The sequence below is a fragment of the Nannobrachium achirus genome, assembly GCF_963921795.1.
Source record: "Nannobrachium achirus genome assembly, chromosome: 15".
Lineage (NCBI taxonomy): Eukaryota > Metazoa > Chordata > Actinopteri > Myctophiformes > Myctophidae > Nannobrachium > Nannobrachium achirus.
The window spans coordinates 48,955,638-48,975,386 of NC_137822.1; the positions used below are offsets into that span (position 1 = coordinate 48,955,638).

The 19,749-nt window shown below is 41.6% G+C and overlaps 1 protein-coding gene across 1 annotated transcript; it reads right to left on the reverse strand.

Moving 5' to 3' along the window:
* Nucleotides 1-1,824: 1,824 nt before the first annotated feature.
* On the reverse strand, nucleotides 1,825-15,900 carry ch25hl2 (cholesterol 25-hydroxylase like 2; the record flags this gene model as incomplete). Its single annotated transcript, XM_080743695.1, has 4 exons — nucleotides 1,825-2,069; nucleotides 6,992-7,153; nucleotides 9,076-9,323; nucleotides 15,641-15,900. 4 exons carry the CDS (start codon nucleotides 15,898-15,900, stop codon nucleotides 1,825-1,827), a joined length of 915 nt encoding a protein of 304 aa, XP_080599821.1.
* Between the last annotated feature and the right edge of the window lie 3,849 nt (nucleotides 15,901-19,749).

Sequence of the window (19,749 nt, forward strand, 5' to 3'; positions counted from 1 at the left end):
TTCTATTGTTTTAGTGATTTTAGTATTTAGATTTCAGTGGGTGGGGGCAAGCGTACAAGTGGCTAAATATGTCTTTTTAGACACAATAAGCCGGCAATTTCTTTGTTACTATTTAAAACCAGCCCCCATAAGTCACATCTGCCCTTGAAAGATTGCGGTGCATCTTGGGAACGGGCTTATTGTGTCTAAAAATATGTATTTGGCCACTTGCATGCAAATCAAAATCGTTAAAATCACTAAAACGATAGAAAGCAGTAAATGAAAACATTAAACATTAACTGTCGGGCAGAAACCTTGTATCTCCAAGTTTCAAGTTTGTACGTTTTTTAACCAAGTAAAGCCCTGCTTCATCATACAAGGCAGTCGCACAAAAGTAGTGAAAACAGCCGATCCACAAGCACACAACGGCGTTGTGTGCGTGTAGATCTGCTATTTTCACTAGTTTAGTTCATTTTTAAAACGATAAATACAAAACGAAAGGTCTTGGACATACAAGGTTTCCACCCGACACCGACGATATGAACCCTTGTTGTAAAAAAAAAAAAACAAAGTTGTCCTTTAAGCATAAAAGGCTCTTGTTCCAGAGCTACTATAAACAAGGTAATCCATCAATACATCAACATCAATACATCAATTGGACCTGCCTTATGTCTAACCTCATGTACATACTGTACCAGCTGGTTTATATACTGTATTTAGATGGGCCTTTCTCACTGTTTTGCCCATTCTCCACATGTTTATCTTTTCTTTACTCTTCTTGAAAACAACAACAAAAATGCCCAGTTCTTTACACCTGTAAACCTTTCACATCCCAGATTTACATGTGTGACTTTCTTTTAAAGTACTAACTTAACTTACTTAACTTACTAAAGTCATAACACTTCATTCTATTGCAGTAAGTTATTGCATAAATCTAATTTCCAAACATTCCAATTTCAGACTTTTCCCCCCCTCAAATGTCAGATCAATACCACAGTCTGGTTCTGATTTCTAAAAGCGGTTTAGGCTACACAAATCTGGATCTTTCTGAATCTGGACCTTTCTTTGTGCGATCGGGGCTTGCAGCCACACCAAGCTGGAGAGATTTCGGCCGCTAAACTGGATCTTTTTGAAAGTGAAGATTTAAAAAAAGATTCTCAGTGGATCTGTGTAGTAGGGGTGTAACAATATAGTAACTGCATCGAAATATCGTTTTTAACTTAAAAAATGAAAAATGAAAACAGCTAAACTCAAATCGTATTGTTTGATTTTGTATCGTATTGAATCGGCAGTGCAAATAATTGATTGTATCGATACTACCTACTTGTGCATTGTATTTAGCATTTTTAAGAATAAAAAACTAAAAGGAGGCGTTTAATTACACTGGTATAGCTACACTGGTCTATCGATAAATGTGTGTAATCTCTGGGTTCATGTCAAGGTGCAGGTTTGTCAATATACAATGTCCATGTATTTGGCAGATAATCACTGTGTTTACTTATTTATATCCATAATAATACATATTTCCTTTAAAAACCTGCACTATCCACACCTCTCACACAGATTACATTTATTTGCTAAATAGTTACTATATCGATTTTAAATCATTTAATCGAATCGTATCGTGTCTCAATGAATGAACCAATATCGTCCATGTATCGTATCGTCAACCATGTATCGTGATATGTATCGAATCGCTATTCAAATGTATCCTTACACCCCTACTGTGTAGGCATGGATTTGGACCTAGATATTGTTGTCATGTGGACATAGATTAGATATTGTTCTACGTGGATATACGAAACTCTGAGTTTATAAAAAGATCCAGCTCTGTGTAGCCTAGGTCTAAGTTGATCTTCTCAGTGTTTTCTCCTCTCCTCTGCTGTGCTCAGGTTTTTCCTGAGCTCCAGGTGACAGGGTGATGATGGGCGGGGCGTCGGTGCCTCCCAGCCAATCCCAGTGGCAGAAGAAGGGGGCGTAGTTGGTGTTGGGTCTCTGGTGGTGGGCGTCGTGTTTGGGCGCTCCGGCCCACAGGCCCAGCGGGACCAGCCGGTGCGTGGACCACGGGAAGTCGTAGCCGCAGTGGTCCTCTGTCCAAGAGAGCAGACAAGATGAGACAACAAGGCATGTATAGAGCAGGGGTCTTCAACAGGGGGTCCGGGATCCCTAGACCCCTAGGGGGTAGTGATTAAAAAATGTTCTCCTTTTTTTATATTAACCACTTGAACCCTAACATCTATATTCTGAGAACTTTAGCGTTGTGAGCTTGTAGATCGGCTATTTTTGGCAAAGAGGTTTGGTGTAGAGGGGGAAAAGAGCAGACTAAGTACAGAGTGAAAGGTCAAGTTTATTGTATTGATGGTTCAAGTGGTTAAATATCTGAAAACACAAATTGACATGAATCCAAAATACACTGATGATTGTGCTGTCAAACAATGAAGCTTCATCTCTCTCTCAACTAAGGGGTCCTTGGCCTGAAAACGTTGAAGACCCATCAGGGGTGTCACACCAAATTCTGGGCCCTGGGTACAAGGATTCACTGCGGGCCCCCCGTGAATGTTCTTCATAGGGGGAGGAGGGGGTTTAACCCATTTAGACTGGGAAAGCATTATTTTGTGCTTTAACTATTGACAAATAGCAGATATACAAGCTCACAGCGCGGCACCGAGTGCTGCGCTGCGAGCTTGTAGATCTGCTATTTTTAAGTCTTGGAATATTTCAAATCCAAAGGTTTTTTGATCATATCAGTGGTGCTTATACTTTCGCATGTCAAGGACCCCCAAAGTGATATGTATTTGGTCAGGGATCCCATCTCAAAATATTTAGTTCCAGGGACCCCCCAGAGGCAGACTTTGAGTTACAACATTTCACTTAAAATATAAATAGCCTAAAATAGCAGATCTACAAGCTGGCAGTGAGCTTGTATATCTGCTATTTTTCAATAGCTAAAGTATAAAACAACGAGGGCCCTTCCACCTTGGGCCCTGGTAACTCAGTCCCACTTTTCCCCCCCTTGTGACACCCCTGATCATCATAGGCTACTACTTTCTGGCCTTGACAGCCCATACATCCAAACAGAAAAGTCCTCTCTGATTGCATTGAACGACGTTAACCGATGTTACACTCTGTGAAATCTCGCTGTTTCTATGTACATGTCATTACTTTGACTACAGGAGGGTCAGCAGCGTCGGCAGGTTAGCTGCTCACCAGCCTCAGGGTTACTGAGGTTAGGGTTTAGGTTTAGGTTTAGGCGTAGAGGTTAACATTCACCAGCCTCAGGGTTACTGAGGTTAGGGTTTAGGTTTAGGCATAGAGGTTAACATTCACCAGCCTCAGGGTTACTGAGGTTAGGGTTTAGGTTTAGGCGCAGAGGTTAACATTCACCTGCGTCGGTATTAGGAGGGTAGTATGAGTTACCAGAAAAAATAATGGATTTTTAATGAATCTATCATGGTTAAAATGCCTGTCATAAAAGCCTGATTAAAATTACCAAAAGTTTTTTTGAAAGTGAAATATCCCTTTAACTTAGCCACTGTTCTGCTGAGTTGGAGAGGGGGTTTCCATTACAGCTCAGTGCACAACATTTCCATTTGAATTATTATCACAAATTATTACCCGGCCTGTTTGGATTCTTGATTCTGATTGGTCGAGCGCTGAAATCAGAGGTCTGTTATTTCTGGATAGCAGACCGCTCAGCTCAATAACAGACCGATGGCTAATCAAAGACTCAGAGCACCTGCTGCAGTCAAGCTGCGCTGCATGAATTTAATGCCGTATCCAACATGTCAGCCATGTAAACAACCACACAGCAACATTTAGAACTAAACGTTGCTCTCAAGAATGTTTTTAAAAATATTTTAAGCGAGAAATAGACGACGTAGTATCAGAAAATGGATTCTATCTAATCAGCACTTCCTTGTTTTCCAAGGCGACCGTGTCGCGCTGGGAGGACGCCCAGCGCAACACTTGTGGGACACTTCCAGCCGTCTGTAAACAAGGAAATACTTTGTTTTGTTTTTAGTTTTCAGTCAAATTATTAATTTTATTTAGTAGCCGGGTATTAAGCGGGATAACTGGCTCCTTGGGGGTTGTTCATATATAACATCCCTTCGAACTGATAACTCCCCTCGGCTGGCGCCTCGGGGAGTTATCAGTCCGTCGGGATGTTATATATGAACAACCCCCGCGGAGCCAGTATTTATCCCTTACATATTACATTAACCACTTCAGCCCTGTTAAACTTTGGCTTTTTGAAAATAGCCGATCTACAAGCTGACAGCGTGTCGCACCGCGTAGATCTGCTATTTTGAAAAGATTGTATACATACGATACCTTGTGAAACGGGACATTCTGCATAATAAGCACCTTTCTAAGTATTTATTTTGATTTTTGGATAAATATTCTTTGGTGGGTTTTGTCATTTATTCATAGGTTACAGCAGAAACAGACTGGAAACGTGGAGAGAGAGATGGAGGGAGACATGCAGGAAAGATCGAATGGAACGGGACTTGAACCCGCGATGCGCTGTCAGGCTACACTGGAGCCAAGGTGCCAATTTTGATGCCAATACTTTCACTCAAGTACATTTAGATCACCAGACTTTTTTTCTTAACTGAGTATTTCTGCATTGCAGTATTGATACTTTTACTTAAAGGACAACTCCTCCCTAAATCACTTCTAGGCTCATTTTCCTACTTATATTGATCCTAAATGACTGTCCATAGGGTCTATTAGGCAGAAATTCCCCTGTTGTCCAGTTTTCCCAGCAGAACCCAGCAGCTCTCATAGCATAGCTCCTACTATTTGTTGTGGTCAAAAGTGATTTTATTCTTTCATGAATGTGTTACTAGTTGTCATTACAAATACATCCATGCCTTGGTTGTCCCACACAAGCCACCGCAATCTCGTAAATAGTGGGGTGAGCATTCTTCACAAGTGCCAATCAAAGTGACTGCACTGGCCAATCACAGTGCATCTTTTCCGTGACTTGGCAAAACACATAAAAGCATAACATCTGTTTAGCAGAATGTGATGGCTTGTGTGGAACAACAATGACATGGATGTGTTTGTAATGACAACTAGTAACACATTCATGAAAACTAAAAACACTTTTTATCACAACAAATGATGTAAAAGTGATAGGCTTATAGGCTCCACCCTATGCTATGAGAGCTGCTGGGTTCTGCTGGGGAAACTGGACAACAGGAGCATTTCTGCCTAATAGACAGAGATGGGAAAAGTACTCACATTCTGTACTTAAGTAAAAGTAAAAGTAATTGTGAAAAAAACGACTTTGGTAAAAGTAAAAGTACTCATTCCAAATAATTACTCAAGTAAAAAGTAAAAAGTATGTGCTTTGAAAAGTACTTTTAAAGTAAAAGTAAAAGTATTTTTACCGTATATTTCTAGAATTTGAAGGATATTAAAATTAAAAGATCCCCACCAAACACACGTCTATGATTGATTTGAAATCTAAACGCAGCAGTGTTTTTTTTAGACTGAGTACCAGTTATAGTCAGATAATATAGTAGGCCTACAATCATTATTATTATAAAAAATAAATGTATAACCCACAATTTTGTAACCCTTTTTTTAAGTGTCAATTGACCACCAAGTAGTCCTACACCATTATGACTGATGTTAAAATACAGATAAGGTTTCCTAATAAGAATGTCGTTTTCATTGTTCAATTATAATTATAATACATCTCACATCCACAGACAGACAGATTTCTGACTTAATACTGTAAGATGTTTTGCATGTCTGTCACTGGACCCCAATGTAAATAAGCCATACTGTAGTCGTGCTTTTGCTATGCGAACTGCTAATCAAGTATTCAATCAATCAATTCAAACACACGCACGCATGCATGCAAGCGCATGAGGGCACGCGCGCGCGGCACACACACACACACACACACACACACACACACACACACACACACACACACACACACACACACACACACACGCTAAAGGCTTTTGCGAGGCAAAGATGACCGAAGCTACAGTTGTGCCATCACCAAAAGAAGTCTGGGTTTCCGAGGCTACAGTTGTGCAGACTGCAGACCATTTTTTCCACACAGAACTTGACAGAAGCACTACTTTATCTAGCTTGCCCGTTTCAAGGCTACACTTTATCCAGCATGAGTTAGAAAGCACTGCCACTGACTCACCTAAACTTCGGAGCTTCAAAAAGAACGCATTTCCAACGCGTGTGCATTACATGGCCAAAGTCGTGTGTTCATAATCCATAGTTATAGAATCCACGTGAATCGTGTTGACATGTTTGAAAGCCACGACGAGATGAATGGTTTACACAGCATTGTCATGATGGTAGAATTAAACCAGACTCTGAAAACCGCGGATTTCAAAATAAGAGCACAAGGTATGAGGCTATTATGTAGCCTATATGATTAGTTTTATTTGTTAGTCTAGTTACAGGAAGTAAATAGACCGGTGCTTGCCCTCCCTTGCCTACTTGACACAGTGTGAATCTCTCACTCTGGCCAGCAGCAGAGCGTCATCGCAGCCTGTATGCATGATGATCAAGCGCTCTAATCATTTTGTTTGATCTGCCACGCATCGGCGCAACATTAACATACCGGTATAAAACCAAAGTAGCGAGCCTGTTTTGAAAATGTAGCGGAGTAAAAGTACAGATACTTGTGTTAAAATGTAACGGATAAAAGTAAAAAGTACTCAGAAAAATAATTACTCAGTAAAGTACAAAGAAAAATGTACTTCGTTACAGTAACGAAGTATTTGTACTTCGTTACTTCCCATCTCTGCTAATAGACCTCATGGACAGTCATTTGGGATCAATGAGCCTAGAAGGGATTTAGGGTTGTCCTTTAAGTAGCCTAAGGAAAATATCTTAGCCTACTTTTCCCACCCCTGAAATTCAGTCGCCAAAAGTCAGCACGGCAGTCTCAGGGCCAGACACAGTAGTGGAGATACCACAGGGTTGAATTGAATACAAGACAACGTCATCAATAAAGAACCAATCCTACCTGTGGACACGTAGACGTTGAACACCATGAAGCCCCATGTGGTCAGACAGTGGCACTGCAGCAGGATGGGGTCCACTGTGGCCCAGAAGCCTGTACTGATCAGCTCCCATCCTGACACGTACTGAGTTACCAGACTGAAGGGCTGCTTGTACTGGTGGTGGACTGGAGAATTATACATTAATACATTATAATTATTATATATTATAATTATTATTATATACACGTACTGAGTTACCAAGCTGAAGGGCTGCTTGTACTGGTGGTGGACTGGAGATTAATAAGGATTGATTGATTGATTGATTGATTGATTGATTGATTGATGGATGGATGGTCCATTAATGTTGTGCTCCAACAACATGAGAACAATATCAGCCAGTCAAGGTCCTGTATAATGTAAATCAGTGTTTCTCAATCTTTTTTTGGCTTGAGTACCCCTTTCCCTGATTTTTTGAATACAAGTATCCCCTTTACCCGACACCATTTTCCTTATACAACTGCAATTAAAACCATAACTATTGGTATATGATGCTATGTTAAACCCCTTTTTCAAGAATATAACATCACAAAAAACAAGAAAGGCAGTGAGAGTTTCAAATGGTGCTGTATAAATAGCTCAACAAAAGTAACATTTGATGTTTTTTTTCCTCCAAATTCAATGCTAAATGCCACTTTCACTTTCAATTATTCAACTCTTAATTATACCTGAAAACATCCGTAATCAACTGCAATCGACTAATCCAGGGCTTAAATAGTTGCATCAGATGTGCAATCTGGCCTGACTAGAAGTTTGTTATCTGTGATTAGAGCTGTTAGAAACATGGCTAAGTTTAAGGAATGGTCAGAAAAGTTCAGAGAAGAGATTATAGCTTTGTACAAAAAAGGAAAAGGATATAAAACAATTGCAAAGACACTGAATGTTCCAAAAAGTGCAGTTTTGAGCATAGTTGACAAGTTCAAAGGCCATGGCTACACGGAGCTGGATATTTCATATATCCGGGTTTTTCAGATATCCACATAGAAAAATATCTAGGTCCACACGACAAAGATATCTAGGTCTAACAAGCACACACACAGTAAAGTCTTTAGAGATATCCGGGTTCCATGTCTACACGGATCCAGTGAATCGGATATGTTTCAATGTCTTCACTTATTTATCCGGTTTAAAAAATATCCAGCTTCGCGGCCGAAATACCCAGGTTCATGTGGCTGCAAGCCCCAACAGCACAAAAAAATGTCTAGCTTCAGAAATATCCAGCTCTGTGTAGCCATGGCCTAAGTCAAAGGAACAGTGGCTACACTAATGAACAATATTTTCAGAGGGGGTTGAATCATTTCGAGCACAACTTTACCTGCATGGAAGGTCCTGTATGTAATGATGCTATAGAGTGGTAGGTACAGTATACCTGCATGGAAGGTCCTGTATAATGTAATGATGCTATAGAGTGGTAGGTACAGTATACCTGCATGGAAGGTCCTGTATAATGTAATGATGCTATAGAGTGGTAAGTACAGTATACCTGCATGGAAGGTCCTGTATAATGTAATGATGCTATAGAGTGGTAGGTACAGTATACCTGCATGGAAGGTCCTGTATGTAATGATGCTATAGAGTGGTAAGTACAGTATACCTGCATGGAAGGTCCTGTATAATGTAATGATGCTATAGAGTGGTAGGTACAGTATACCTGCATGGAAGGTCCTGTATAATGTAATGATGCTATAGAGTGGTAAGTACAGTATACCTGCATGGAAGGTCCTGTATAATGTAATGATGCTATAGAGTGGTAAGTACAGTATACCTGCGTGGAAGGTCCTGTATAATGTAATGATGCTATAGAGTGGTAAGTACAGTATACCTGCATGGAAGGTCCTGTATAATGTAATGATGCTATAGAGTGGTAGGTACAGTATACCTGCGTGGAAGGTCCTGTATAGTGTAATGATGCTATAGAGTGGTAAGTACAGTATACCTGCGTGGAAGGTCCTGTATAATGTAATGATGCTATAGAGTGGTAAGTACAGTATACCTGCGTGGAAGGTCCTGTATAATGTAATGATGCTATAGAGTGGTAGGTACAGTATACCTGCGTGGAAGGTCCTGTACAGCCAGCCCACGCGGTGGTGCAGCTGGTGCCACAGGTAGTACTGGAGGTCAAAGAGCAGGGTGCAGCCCAGGACCCCCGTCAGGAAGCCCCCCAGGGTGGGGGCCCCGCGGGGCAGGGGCACCGCGGGGCGCCACGCCCACTGGGCCACGGCGGCGGGGAAGATGTAGATCAGGTGGTGGTAGAGGGTCAGGCTCAGGGTGCTCCACAGCTGGGACAGCGGGACCGGCCTGCAGGGGGACGGGGCCCACAACCAATTCAATTCAAAGGAGCTTTATTGGCATGAGAAAACATACGTTTACATTGCCAAAGCAAGTGTCAAAAATAATAACAAAAACAGTTGAACATATATACTGTTAGAGGGGGTACTGCATTGTGTAAACAGAGCTATGTCACATTGTGACATTTTATATATATATATAGTTACTGTCGGGCAGAAACCTTGAATTCAAATTTGTATGTTTTTTTGCAAAGGAAAGCCCTGCTTCCTCACTAGAGACCGTTGCACAAAACTAGTGAAAATAGCAGATCTACAAGCACACAACGCCTCGCACCCGCGAGGCGTTGTGTGCTTGGCTGTTTTCACTAGTTTTGATCATTTTTAAAATGATAAATACAAAACGAACGGATTTGGACAGGTTTTGGGACTGAGTTACTAGGGCCCAAGGTGGAGGAGGGGCCTTAGTTATTTTATACTTTAGCTATTGAAAAATAGCAGATATACAAGCTCACAGCGCAGCACCGAGTGCTGCGCTGTGAGCTTGTAGATATGCTATTTAAAAAAAAAGTGAGAATATGTGCATATCGTTGAATATACCGGTATGTATTTTTTTAAGCAAATATTTGTAACTCAAACTGGAACTCAATATTTTGAGATGGGGGTCCGTGGCCATTTTGGGGGTCCTTCACATGAAAAGGTTTGAGCACCACTGACGTAGGAACATGGGTTTTTAAAAAAACCTTGGAAGGATCTGAAATATTCAAAGACAAATGTTCACGTGATGTTCAACGGCCCGCAGTGAATCCTTGTACCCAGGGCCCAGGATTTGGTGTGACACCCCTGACTCGGGGTCATGTTCTCCATTGACTTGAATGGGAAAAAATGAAAAATATATAGACTTAAAAGGGACAAGGACGGAATTTATAATTTGGAAGTGTGACTCGCATTACTGCAAATGGTGCGGCGGACCAGAGGGACAAGAGACTAGTTCGGGGACGATCATGTTGTGCGCTCGCCGCCGCGGGGGCTGGGACCTGTGTCCCTCCCCCTCACCCAGGGCACATTTAGGTATGTCAGCTAGGAGCCCAGTCATGCTAACTGCTGCCCCGCCACCACCCCAGCGCCACCGTTAGGTTCTGCCTCAGACCCCGCGGGGGGTCTCGGGTCATCGATCGCTGTTATAGGTTATGCCCTCGATACACATGGTAACATGTGATCGTGGGTCAGCGAGAAATGACCCGAGGCAGAATCCACGCCATACTACTGCTCTTGCTTATAGGATATGTAGGAGCCTCTATAGATAGCTGCTTCTTAGTGTAGTGAGCACTATATGCCATGCTGTACTATGCTCTCCTGCTGCCTCCATTCTGTCAATAAAGCTATTCAAACCTAGTGATCGTCTCCTGAACCACATTTGTTGTGTAAACCAGATGGTGAAAGAAAAAAGTACAGAATTTTGACTGAAGTAAAAGCGTCAATACAGCGATGTAGACATACTCTGTTATGGGTCAGTGGTTCTCAACCTGTGGGTCGGGACCCCTAGGGGGGATGCCAAATTATGTTGGGGGGTCCCCAGATGATTAACTTAAAGGCCCACTTCACCTCTTCACCAGTTATATCATATACATATGATGCAAAATGCATCACTAGTCATACTGAATACTAAAATATCTCAAAACACAGATCGAACTAAAAAATAACTCCGGATTATGTTGATCGTGTCCCAAACAATAGTAAAATAAGATCTGGTTGTCCCAGAGGTGAACTGGCCCTTTAATGTGCAACATTGTTTTCTCACTCAGTAAAAAAAAACAACATAAAGTTTAAGTGTATAGAGGGTATCTGCACGTTTCTAAAGTGACAATTTAAGGACTTTTTAAAAATGGCAAATTAAACATTGGTCAAATTGTCAAATATTAGAGGCGTTGCGAGGCGTTGTGAGCATGTAGATCTGCTAATTTCACAATGCAGTACAAAATACAGTACAAAATGTAATGCCTTAACTCTTAGTGCTCGTCAGGGTGGGGGGTCCCCAGTTAAAACATGATTATTTTGGGGGTCGCGGCCTGAAAATGTTGAGAACCACTGCTGTGTAAGGGCACAATCACAGCAAAGTATGGCTGCCAGCTGATAAACTCCTTTTGTGCACGGCCAACTGTTTTTTATTTTTTTATTTTTTTGCAGCCAGCAGATAAAGAAAAAAGAAAAAAAACAAGCTAAATGGTGACGTCACGTCCGCTTTCTACGCTTACAATGGGAGTCGACGTAAGTGTCATAACTCTCTCTTTCTAGGGGTCAGGGTGTACCTGCGTGGAAGGTCCTGTGTAATGTAAAAAGCACTAAGATTTGAAGCATTACATTGCGTTGCGAGGCGTTGTGAGCATGTAGATCTGCTATTTTCACAATTTCTGCACAATATTTGACAATTTGGCCAATGTTTAATTTGTCATTTTAGAGGTATTAAAAAATTCCTTAAATTGTCACTTTAGAAATGTGCAGACACCCTCTATACACTTAAACTTTATGTTGGTTTGTTTACTGTGAAGTGGGAAAAGGAGTAGTAGTTCACACCCAAAATGACTTTTCTTCTATTGATTACTTATGCCATAGAGATTCTCTTCCAATAACCAGTGACAAACCTTCTTTAATGAAAGATGCTTAGGAACCAAATGGACCTCAGAGAGGTACACAATGGAATCAAATCGGATTTTTAGAGTTACATTTACGTAGATTTTTGAAGCGGTGAAAACCGCTTCCAATGAGTGGCTTTGTGTGTCCCACGCCCATATATGGTCATTTCAGTCCAGAATGAACAGGTTTTTTCAAAAACGAAATGTGTGTTTCATGTCCATATATGGTCATCTCAGTCCAGAATGAACAGGCTTTTTCAAAAACAAAATGTATGTCACCTCATGTCCATATATGGTCACTCCAGTCCAGAATGAACAGGTTGTTTCTGTCCCGTACGTCCAGAATATCAGTCCAGAATGAATAGGCTTTTTCAAAAAGCAAAATGTGTGTCCCATGTCCATATATGTCCATTTCAGTTCAGAATGAACAGGTTTTATCTGTCCTGTACGTCCAGAATATGTGTGTGGGACACTACGGTCTGATGAATGGATACTTTGAGGATTGGTCAAGCTTCACATGATAATTCGGCCCTCCATTCTTTATATATTCATTCAGAATATATAAAGAATGTAGAATTCAGAATATATAAAGAATGAATAGATCACAGAGTACATAACTGTATAGAATAGATCACAGAGTTCATAACTCTAGAACACATAGAATAAAAGTTCACCGCTTCACTTCGAAACGAGGTTTGATTTTTACAATATAAATTGGGGTCCCAGAGATAGAAATGCCATTAAATGGGGGTCTGTAGCCCAAATGCATGTCAAGCTGCGGGGTCCTTGAAATTAGAAATGGTTGAGAATCACAGCTGTACAGCTGTAAAGATCTTCTCTCATGGGGGGTCCCACAAATATCTTTTCACATCTGTGGGCCAATGAAGTGTCACATGACTGGGGGTCCTTAGAACAGGTTTGTGAACCTGCCTATTCCAAACCCCTCCAAAATGATGCTGCTGCATCTCAAGGGTAGCCAGATAAGTCGCCCTCTTTCAAAGTCGCCCCCAAACTCGTTTCCCAACGGGTCTGTGGCCTTAAGCTAGATGCAGAATAGACTAAAATCAAATATTTGCTTCTGGGGGTCCCTGGAACAAAATATTTTGTGATGGGGGTCCGTACCCAAATACATATCATTCTGGGGGTCCTTCCCAAGGTTTAGGAGGGGCCTTAATTATTTTAGACTTTAACTATTGAAAAATAGCAGATCAACAAGCTCACAGCGCGGCACCGAGTGCCGCGCTGTGAGCTTGTAGATCTGCTATTTTTTAAAAGTTGTGAGAATGTGTGCAAATCGTTGAATATATGTATTTTTTAAGCGAACTTTGTAAACTTTGTAACGCAAACTGGAACTCAATATACCGTATTGAGATGGGGGTCTGCGGCCATTTTGGGGGTCCTTCACATGAAAAGGTTTGAGCACCACTGACATAGGAACAAGACAAATGTTCACGATTTTTCAAAAATAGCAGATCTACGAGCTTGTATATCTGCTATGTTTTTCAATTGTTAAAGCACAAAATAACGTGTGATAATGTGTTTCCAAATGGGTTAAACCCCCTCCCCCTATGAAGAACATTCACTGGGGGCCCACAGTGAATCCTTGTACCCAGGGCCCAGGATTTGGTGTGACACCCCTGACTCAGGGTCATGTTCTCCTTTGACTTGAATGGGAAAATGCAAACATTTGACTTTTTTCCCAAATATGGAGATGACTGACATCATAGATGTCTGACGTCATAGACCACATGAGACTGACCCAGTATGTCCATATATGGCCACGGACACATTTGTCTGTGTATACATCTCACGTCGATGACCATGATTTGCTCAAGCTCACAGCTTGTAGATCTGCTATTTTTGGAAAATCGTGAAAATTTGTGCAAGTCTTTGAATATTTAAAATCCTTCTGTTTCTATGTCAGTGGTGCTCAAACCTTTTCATGTCAAGGACCCCCAAAATGATATGTATTTGGCTACGGACCCCCATCTCAAAACATTTAGTTCCAGGGACCCCCGAGAAGCAAAATTTGAGTTACAAATGTTTGCTTAAAAAATACAAATATTCAAAGATTTGAACACATTTTCAGGACTTTTAAAAAATAGCAGATCTACAAGCTCCCAGCGCGGCACCGAGTGGGAGCGTTTCGCTGTTACTACGTGTCATCTGTTCGACACCCAACTCTAACCCTTACCCTAACCCTAACCTCCGTGGGGTGAGTCGCTAACCCTCCCAACTCTAACCCTTACCCTAACCCTAACCTCCGTGGGGTGAGTCGCTAACCCTCCCAACTCTAACCCTTACCCTAACCCTAACCTCCGTGGGGTGAGTCGCTAACCCTCCCAACTCTAACCCTTACCCTAACCCTAACCTCCGTGGGGTGAGTCGCTAACCCTCCCAACTCTAACCCTTACCCTAACCCTAACCTCCGTGGGGTGAGTCGCTAACCCTCCCAACTCTAACCCTTACCCTAACCCTAACCTCCGTGGGGTGAGTCGCTAACCCTCCGGACACTCCTTTGTCAAAATGACGGTCGTTCGAAATAGCAAGATTTCCCTGCACAGAGTGCCGCGCTGTGAGCTTGTAGATCTGCTATTTTTCAATAGCTAAAGTATAAAATAATGAAGGACCCTCCACCTTGGGCCCTAGTAACTCAGTCCCACTTGTCCCCCTTGTGACGCCCCTGCTTGTATTGTGTTATGGAGGGCCATGTTTGAGCCAGCAGTAAATTAATTATATGAACTAAAAACGCAGCACATAACAAAAAGAAAGGAAACTTGAATTCGGTCCATTTAATAATACCAAATTGTATTGTGTTCTATATCGTTGTTATCATTGATTCGTCACCTTTACAACAAGGTACAGTTTGTAAGCAGCGGGCATTCGTGGAATGAGCACCACAGCCAAAGGTGTGGGTAGTGCCAACCCAAATTTGCCAGCATTCGGTCCATTATATCTCCCCTTTAATTATGCCAAATGGTATTGTGTTTGATATCATTGTTATCGTTGATTAGTCACCTTTACAACGTGGTACAGCTTGTAAGGGTCTGGCATTCGTGGAATGAGTAACACAGCCAAACGTGTGGGTAGCGCCCCTCCAAAAATTGTCAAAATGGCCTGGCAGGCCTGCAATAACCTTCTTTTGGGGTTCACCTTTGTTGCTTGGAGCATTGAATGATTGCACTCTCCCACAGTAATAAGGAAAAGAGAAAACAACACATATTGGACATTTTTACACTTTGTTAATGTTAAGCTCAGTGTCAGGGAAACCCAACACGAGAGTAAATGCCATCAGAACAGTATTGCAAGCCATTTTGGCAAAACGTTGGTCGGCGCTACCCACACGTTTGGCTGTGTAGCTCATGCCTCGAATGCCTGATGCTTACAAGCTGTACCTCGTTGTAAAGGTGACAATTCAACGATTCAATTGATATAAAACACAATACAAATTGGTATTATTAAAGGGGAGATATAATGGACCGAAGTTCCATTGCTGAGTTTATATTATTATCCTGTCACTATTGTTGTTTTCGTACACGATGCCTTGTAAGGGAGCGCTTGTTTTTGCTGGAGACGACGGAGGCGCGCCATCTCAAGTGAACACAGCGTAGCGCTCCCTAGTCCCTCCCTCAGGTCGTTCAGCCAATCACAAGCCGCGGCCGACAAGGCGTCGTGTACAAAAACAAAGATGTCTGACCTGTCGGGGTGCATCTTGTATCGTCTGACGGAGGGCCAGGTTGGAGCCAGCAGGTCCAGGGTGGTGTAGACGGACACCAGGAGGAAGTAGGTGGAGACGGAGAGGAAGACGGGGAACAGCGGGCTGCGGAGCGCCCCCTGGTGGTTCTGGTGGAGGTAGTCCCAGCCGGGCTGCAGGAGCGACGGCCACGACGACCACGACCCCCCCTGGTGGTCGGAGAGGGGTAGGACACCCCCACCACCACCACCACCCGCTGTCATGTTGGCTTCACCACCCCAACCCCCCCACCACACCCAGGTGGAGAAGATCATCCCTGATTAATCAATCAGTCTATTAATTAACAGCTGGAGTCATTGATTAATAAAATCCCTGCCTTACGGAACATTGAAAGAGTGGAAAATTCAAGGAAGAAAAAAAAGTTGAAAAGATTTAAAAGTTGAAAATGTGAAAAATTTGGGGGAAAAAAGAAAATAGAAAACTAGTGGAAACAAAGGAAAAGTTCAAAAATTGTAGGAAGAAAAAAAAGAAAAGGGAAAGTAGAAAAATATGGAAAGAAAGAGAAGGTTAAAAAGATGAAAAAGTGTGTGAAAAAAAGTTGAAACTGATTATTTAATTTAACGAGGGAAACGTCGGAAAATAATTAGTTGTAAATCCAATCGGGTGCCTTGTGTCTAATTAAATTATATTTTAATCTAAGTGTTGCTGACCGTTATGCCAGATTAGACTGACAGCTGGTCTGATCATTTTATAGGCTCTATGTATGATGAAGCTCCTCCCCCTTCCCCTGAAGCTCCTCCCCCTTCCCTTCAGCAGGAAGCTGATCTGTAAAAGACTCTTTTATTGACACCAGGATCCCAGCCAAACACACACACACACACACACACACACGCACATGCACGCACACACACACGCGCACGCACGCACGCACGCACACACACACACACACACACACACACACACACACACACACACACACACACACACACACACACACACACACACACACACACACACTTAAAACGATAATGAACACTTTTTCTGGAAGGTTTCCACTTTACTTGATTACAGGACAGTACCAGTTCATGAACACGGAGATATTTACATATTGCACAATAATACATACACATGATCTCAGTGTAAACCAGCCAGAGTTAGCCGAGGCTAATTTCCACCCGTTGTCCTAAGAACAAGATGCTTGGTGCAACAAAGTGCCAGAGTCAAGAAAGTTAAGAACCACACAGGAAAGAATAACCTGAAAGATGAATTCACTGAAGCATCAACTCTTTACTTATAGATGGTTACATGTTTGTGAGTGTTTTAGCCACTGCTTCAACTGCCCTTTGAAAGCACCACATGTGGGGATCTCTCTAATTGAGGCAGGGAGCTGGTTCCAATATTTGCACCCATTTATTGAGAGAACGTTTTTTACTAAAGGTATTTGTTTTTTCTAAATTCAACATCACGGTCTCCCCTGGATGTTGATCTGGTATCACGTCCCATGTCCCTCTTCTTACTAATTGCTCATGCGCTCCTTGTGGGCTGCGAAGCAGCTGGGTTGGGCTGCAAATACTGAATTTCCCTCGCGGGAGGAGTAGGTAACTATTATTATTATTATTATTATGGATGAATTCCATAAGAGGAGGGGGAGCCAGCCCATCAAGCAAGGCATTTATATGTGACCGAACACAGCTGAGGGTTAGTCATTGAAATTGTTTTCATTTCCCCGTGTCTCCTATGGTAGATACCCTCCCAAAAACATGCACATAATCCTGGTCTCAATAATGCCTCCCCCTGGCCAGCCGGGGCGCCTGATGGAGGGGAAAGGAACTGGTTGGAATAACGTGTTCCTTCCACGCGCTACGTCCAAACCAGGGAAAATCTCCACTGTCAGGTGAAAAGAAGCAACTTGGACTCCTCATGCATAGAAGGAAGCATGAGGTCAGTCCTTTGTCTCCCCAGATCGCGGCAGAGAGAGAGCAGAGCCCAGGATTACATAGGCAATTAGCACTGGATGAAAAAATGGGTTACAAAATTGTGGGATAAAAGAAAAAAAAGAAATTGTTTTCATTTCATTTGAAAGCTGGGAATCATAGCTACAGAATGATATATTGGTCGTGAAGATTGACCCAACAGTTTTGTAGATATAGCTTATAGAGTTATGCCATGCAGAAATACTAGATCTGAGAAATTCAGCCTTTTAGATGAAATGTAACCAGCAAAATGTGAGGTTTCTCTTCACATTAATTAAAACAAGTCTTATTTACATGTAGAGTTAAGCTCTGGCGTTTAAGTGAAATGTAGCCTGATATTTATGAAATGCTTTTGTGGCTTTATCACATTTTAGAAAAAAATAATAATAATAATAATTTCAGGGCTGGTCTAAAGCTGTGCTTTCCGAAATGACTGCCCCTCTGGCCTCTGCTATGCTGGGACACATATATTAGACATGCATTTTTAAAGTTCCTACATTTTTCAGGAGATGATACTTTTTCAGAATGTGACAGTGACCAATGTGTTGTTTGCAGTGACCATGTTTGTGTTGGTCTGTCTGTCTGTCTGTCTGTCTGTCTGTCTGTCTGTCTGTCTCTCTCTCACACACACGCACGCACGTGCGCACGCGCACACACACACTCACACACACACACACACACACACACACACACACACACACACACACACACACACACACACCATGGGTCCAGTGTAGAGTAATTAATCATAGGATAACTGACACATGGTGAATTGTACTTGGCTTCGTTCTTCTCCTCTGCGTGCGTCTGCATATTCAACTCTGACACAGTGACTTTTGCATAATTCTTAAAGCATGAAAAGATACCATTGATAAAAATAAAAAAACAAAAACGTCACACGCAGTTCACAGTTTGTCTACTCGTGGCATGACTTGAATGGTTGTTATTAACCAAGCTCATCAAACACTCAACTGTTGATTTCCTTTTTATGACAATGTTTGTTTTTAATGATCAGACTTTATTATGTGACTTTACAGAAACGGGTCCCCATACGGAATCAATGGGGGTAAATTTACTTGAACCAAATCTTTGTCTTAGGAATGTGACAAAAACCAAAAAAAAAAATATATATATATATTATTGAACTCAAGTCTCCTAATCAATAGAAAAAAAGTCATTTTGGGGGTGAACTACTCCTTTACGGCCTCCATCAAAGCAAACCTGGGCTTCCATAACACCTTAGCAGTACCACAGACTGATCACCTTCATGCCATTATAACTATAATATAAATATATTTATAATATAACCCTGGGCTTCCATAACACCTCAGCAGTACCACAGACTGATCACCTTCATGCCATTATAACTATAATATAAATATATTTATAATACAAACCTGGGCTTCCATAACACCTCAGCAGTACCACAGACTGATCACCTTCATGCCATTATAACTATAATATAAATATATTTATAATATAACCCTGGGCTTCCATAACACCTCAGCAGTACCACAGACTGATCACCTTCATGCCATTATAACTATAATATAAATATATTTATAATACAAACCTGGGCTTCCATAACACCTCAGCAGTACCACAGGCTGACCACCTTCATGCCACGCCCCATCGATGAAGAAAATGTGTTCAAAAGTATTCCAGACCAAGTACTGAGTGCACAAATTAACATAACCTTTCAGAAGTTTGATATTTCTGTATTGTAAATCATTCTTGAGTGTTTGTGTTGGATATTCAGGATGTATTTTTGATTTTCATGAGCTGTATGCCATAAAAAAAAAAGTGTTTGAACATTTCACTGTATGCAATGAACCTAAAATATGAAAGTTTAAAAAAATATATATTACAGAAGAAAATGAACTTTTACACAATATTCAAATTTTATGAGACAGATCTGTGCAATGCACATGTTTTATCATGACGTTTGGACCCCTCTTACCGTACAAACACTCCATATAGCCGGGGACCCAGTCACCAAAATGGGAGGGACCTGTGATTTTCTGCCGTACTTTTTATTTCTGTTTTATCTATTAGTTTGGTCATTAAGGTCCACAGAATGAGAGGTCTGCTCTGCTGGAAACATCGCGGAAAAAGAGTCTAGTTTTCTAGTTGATTCCA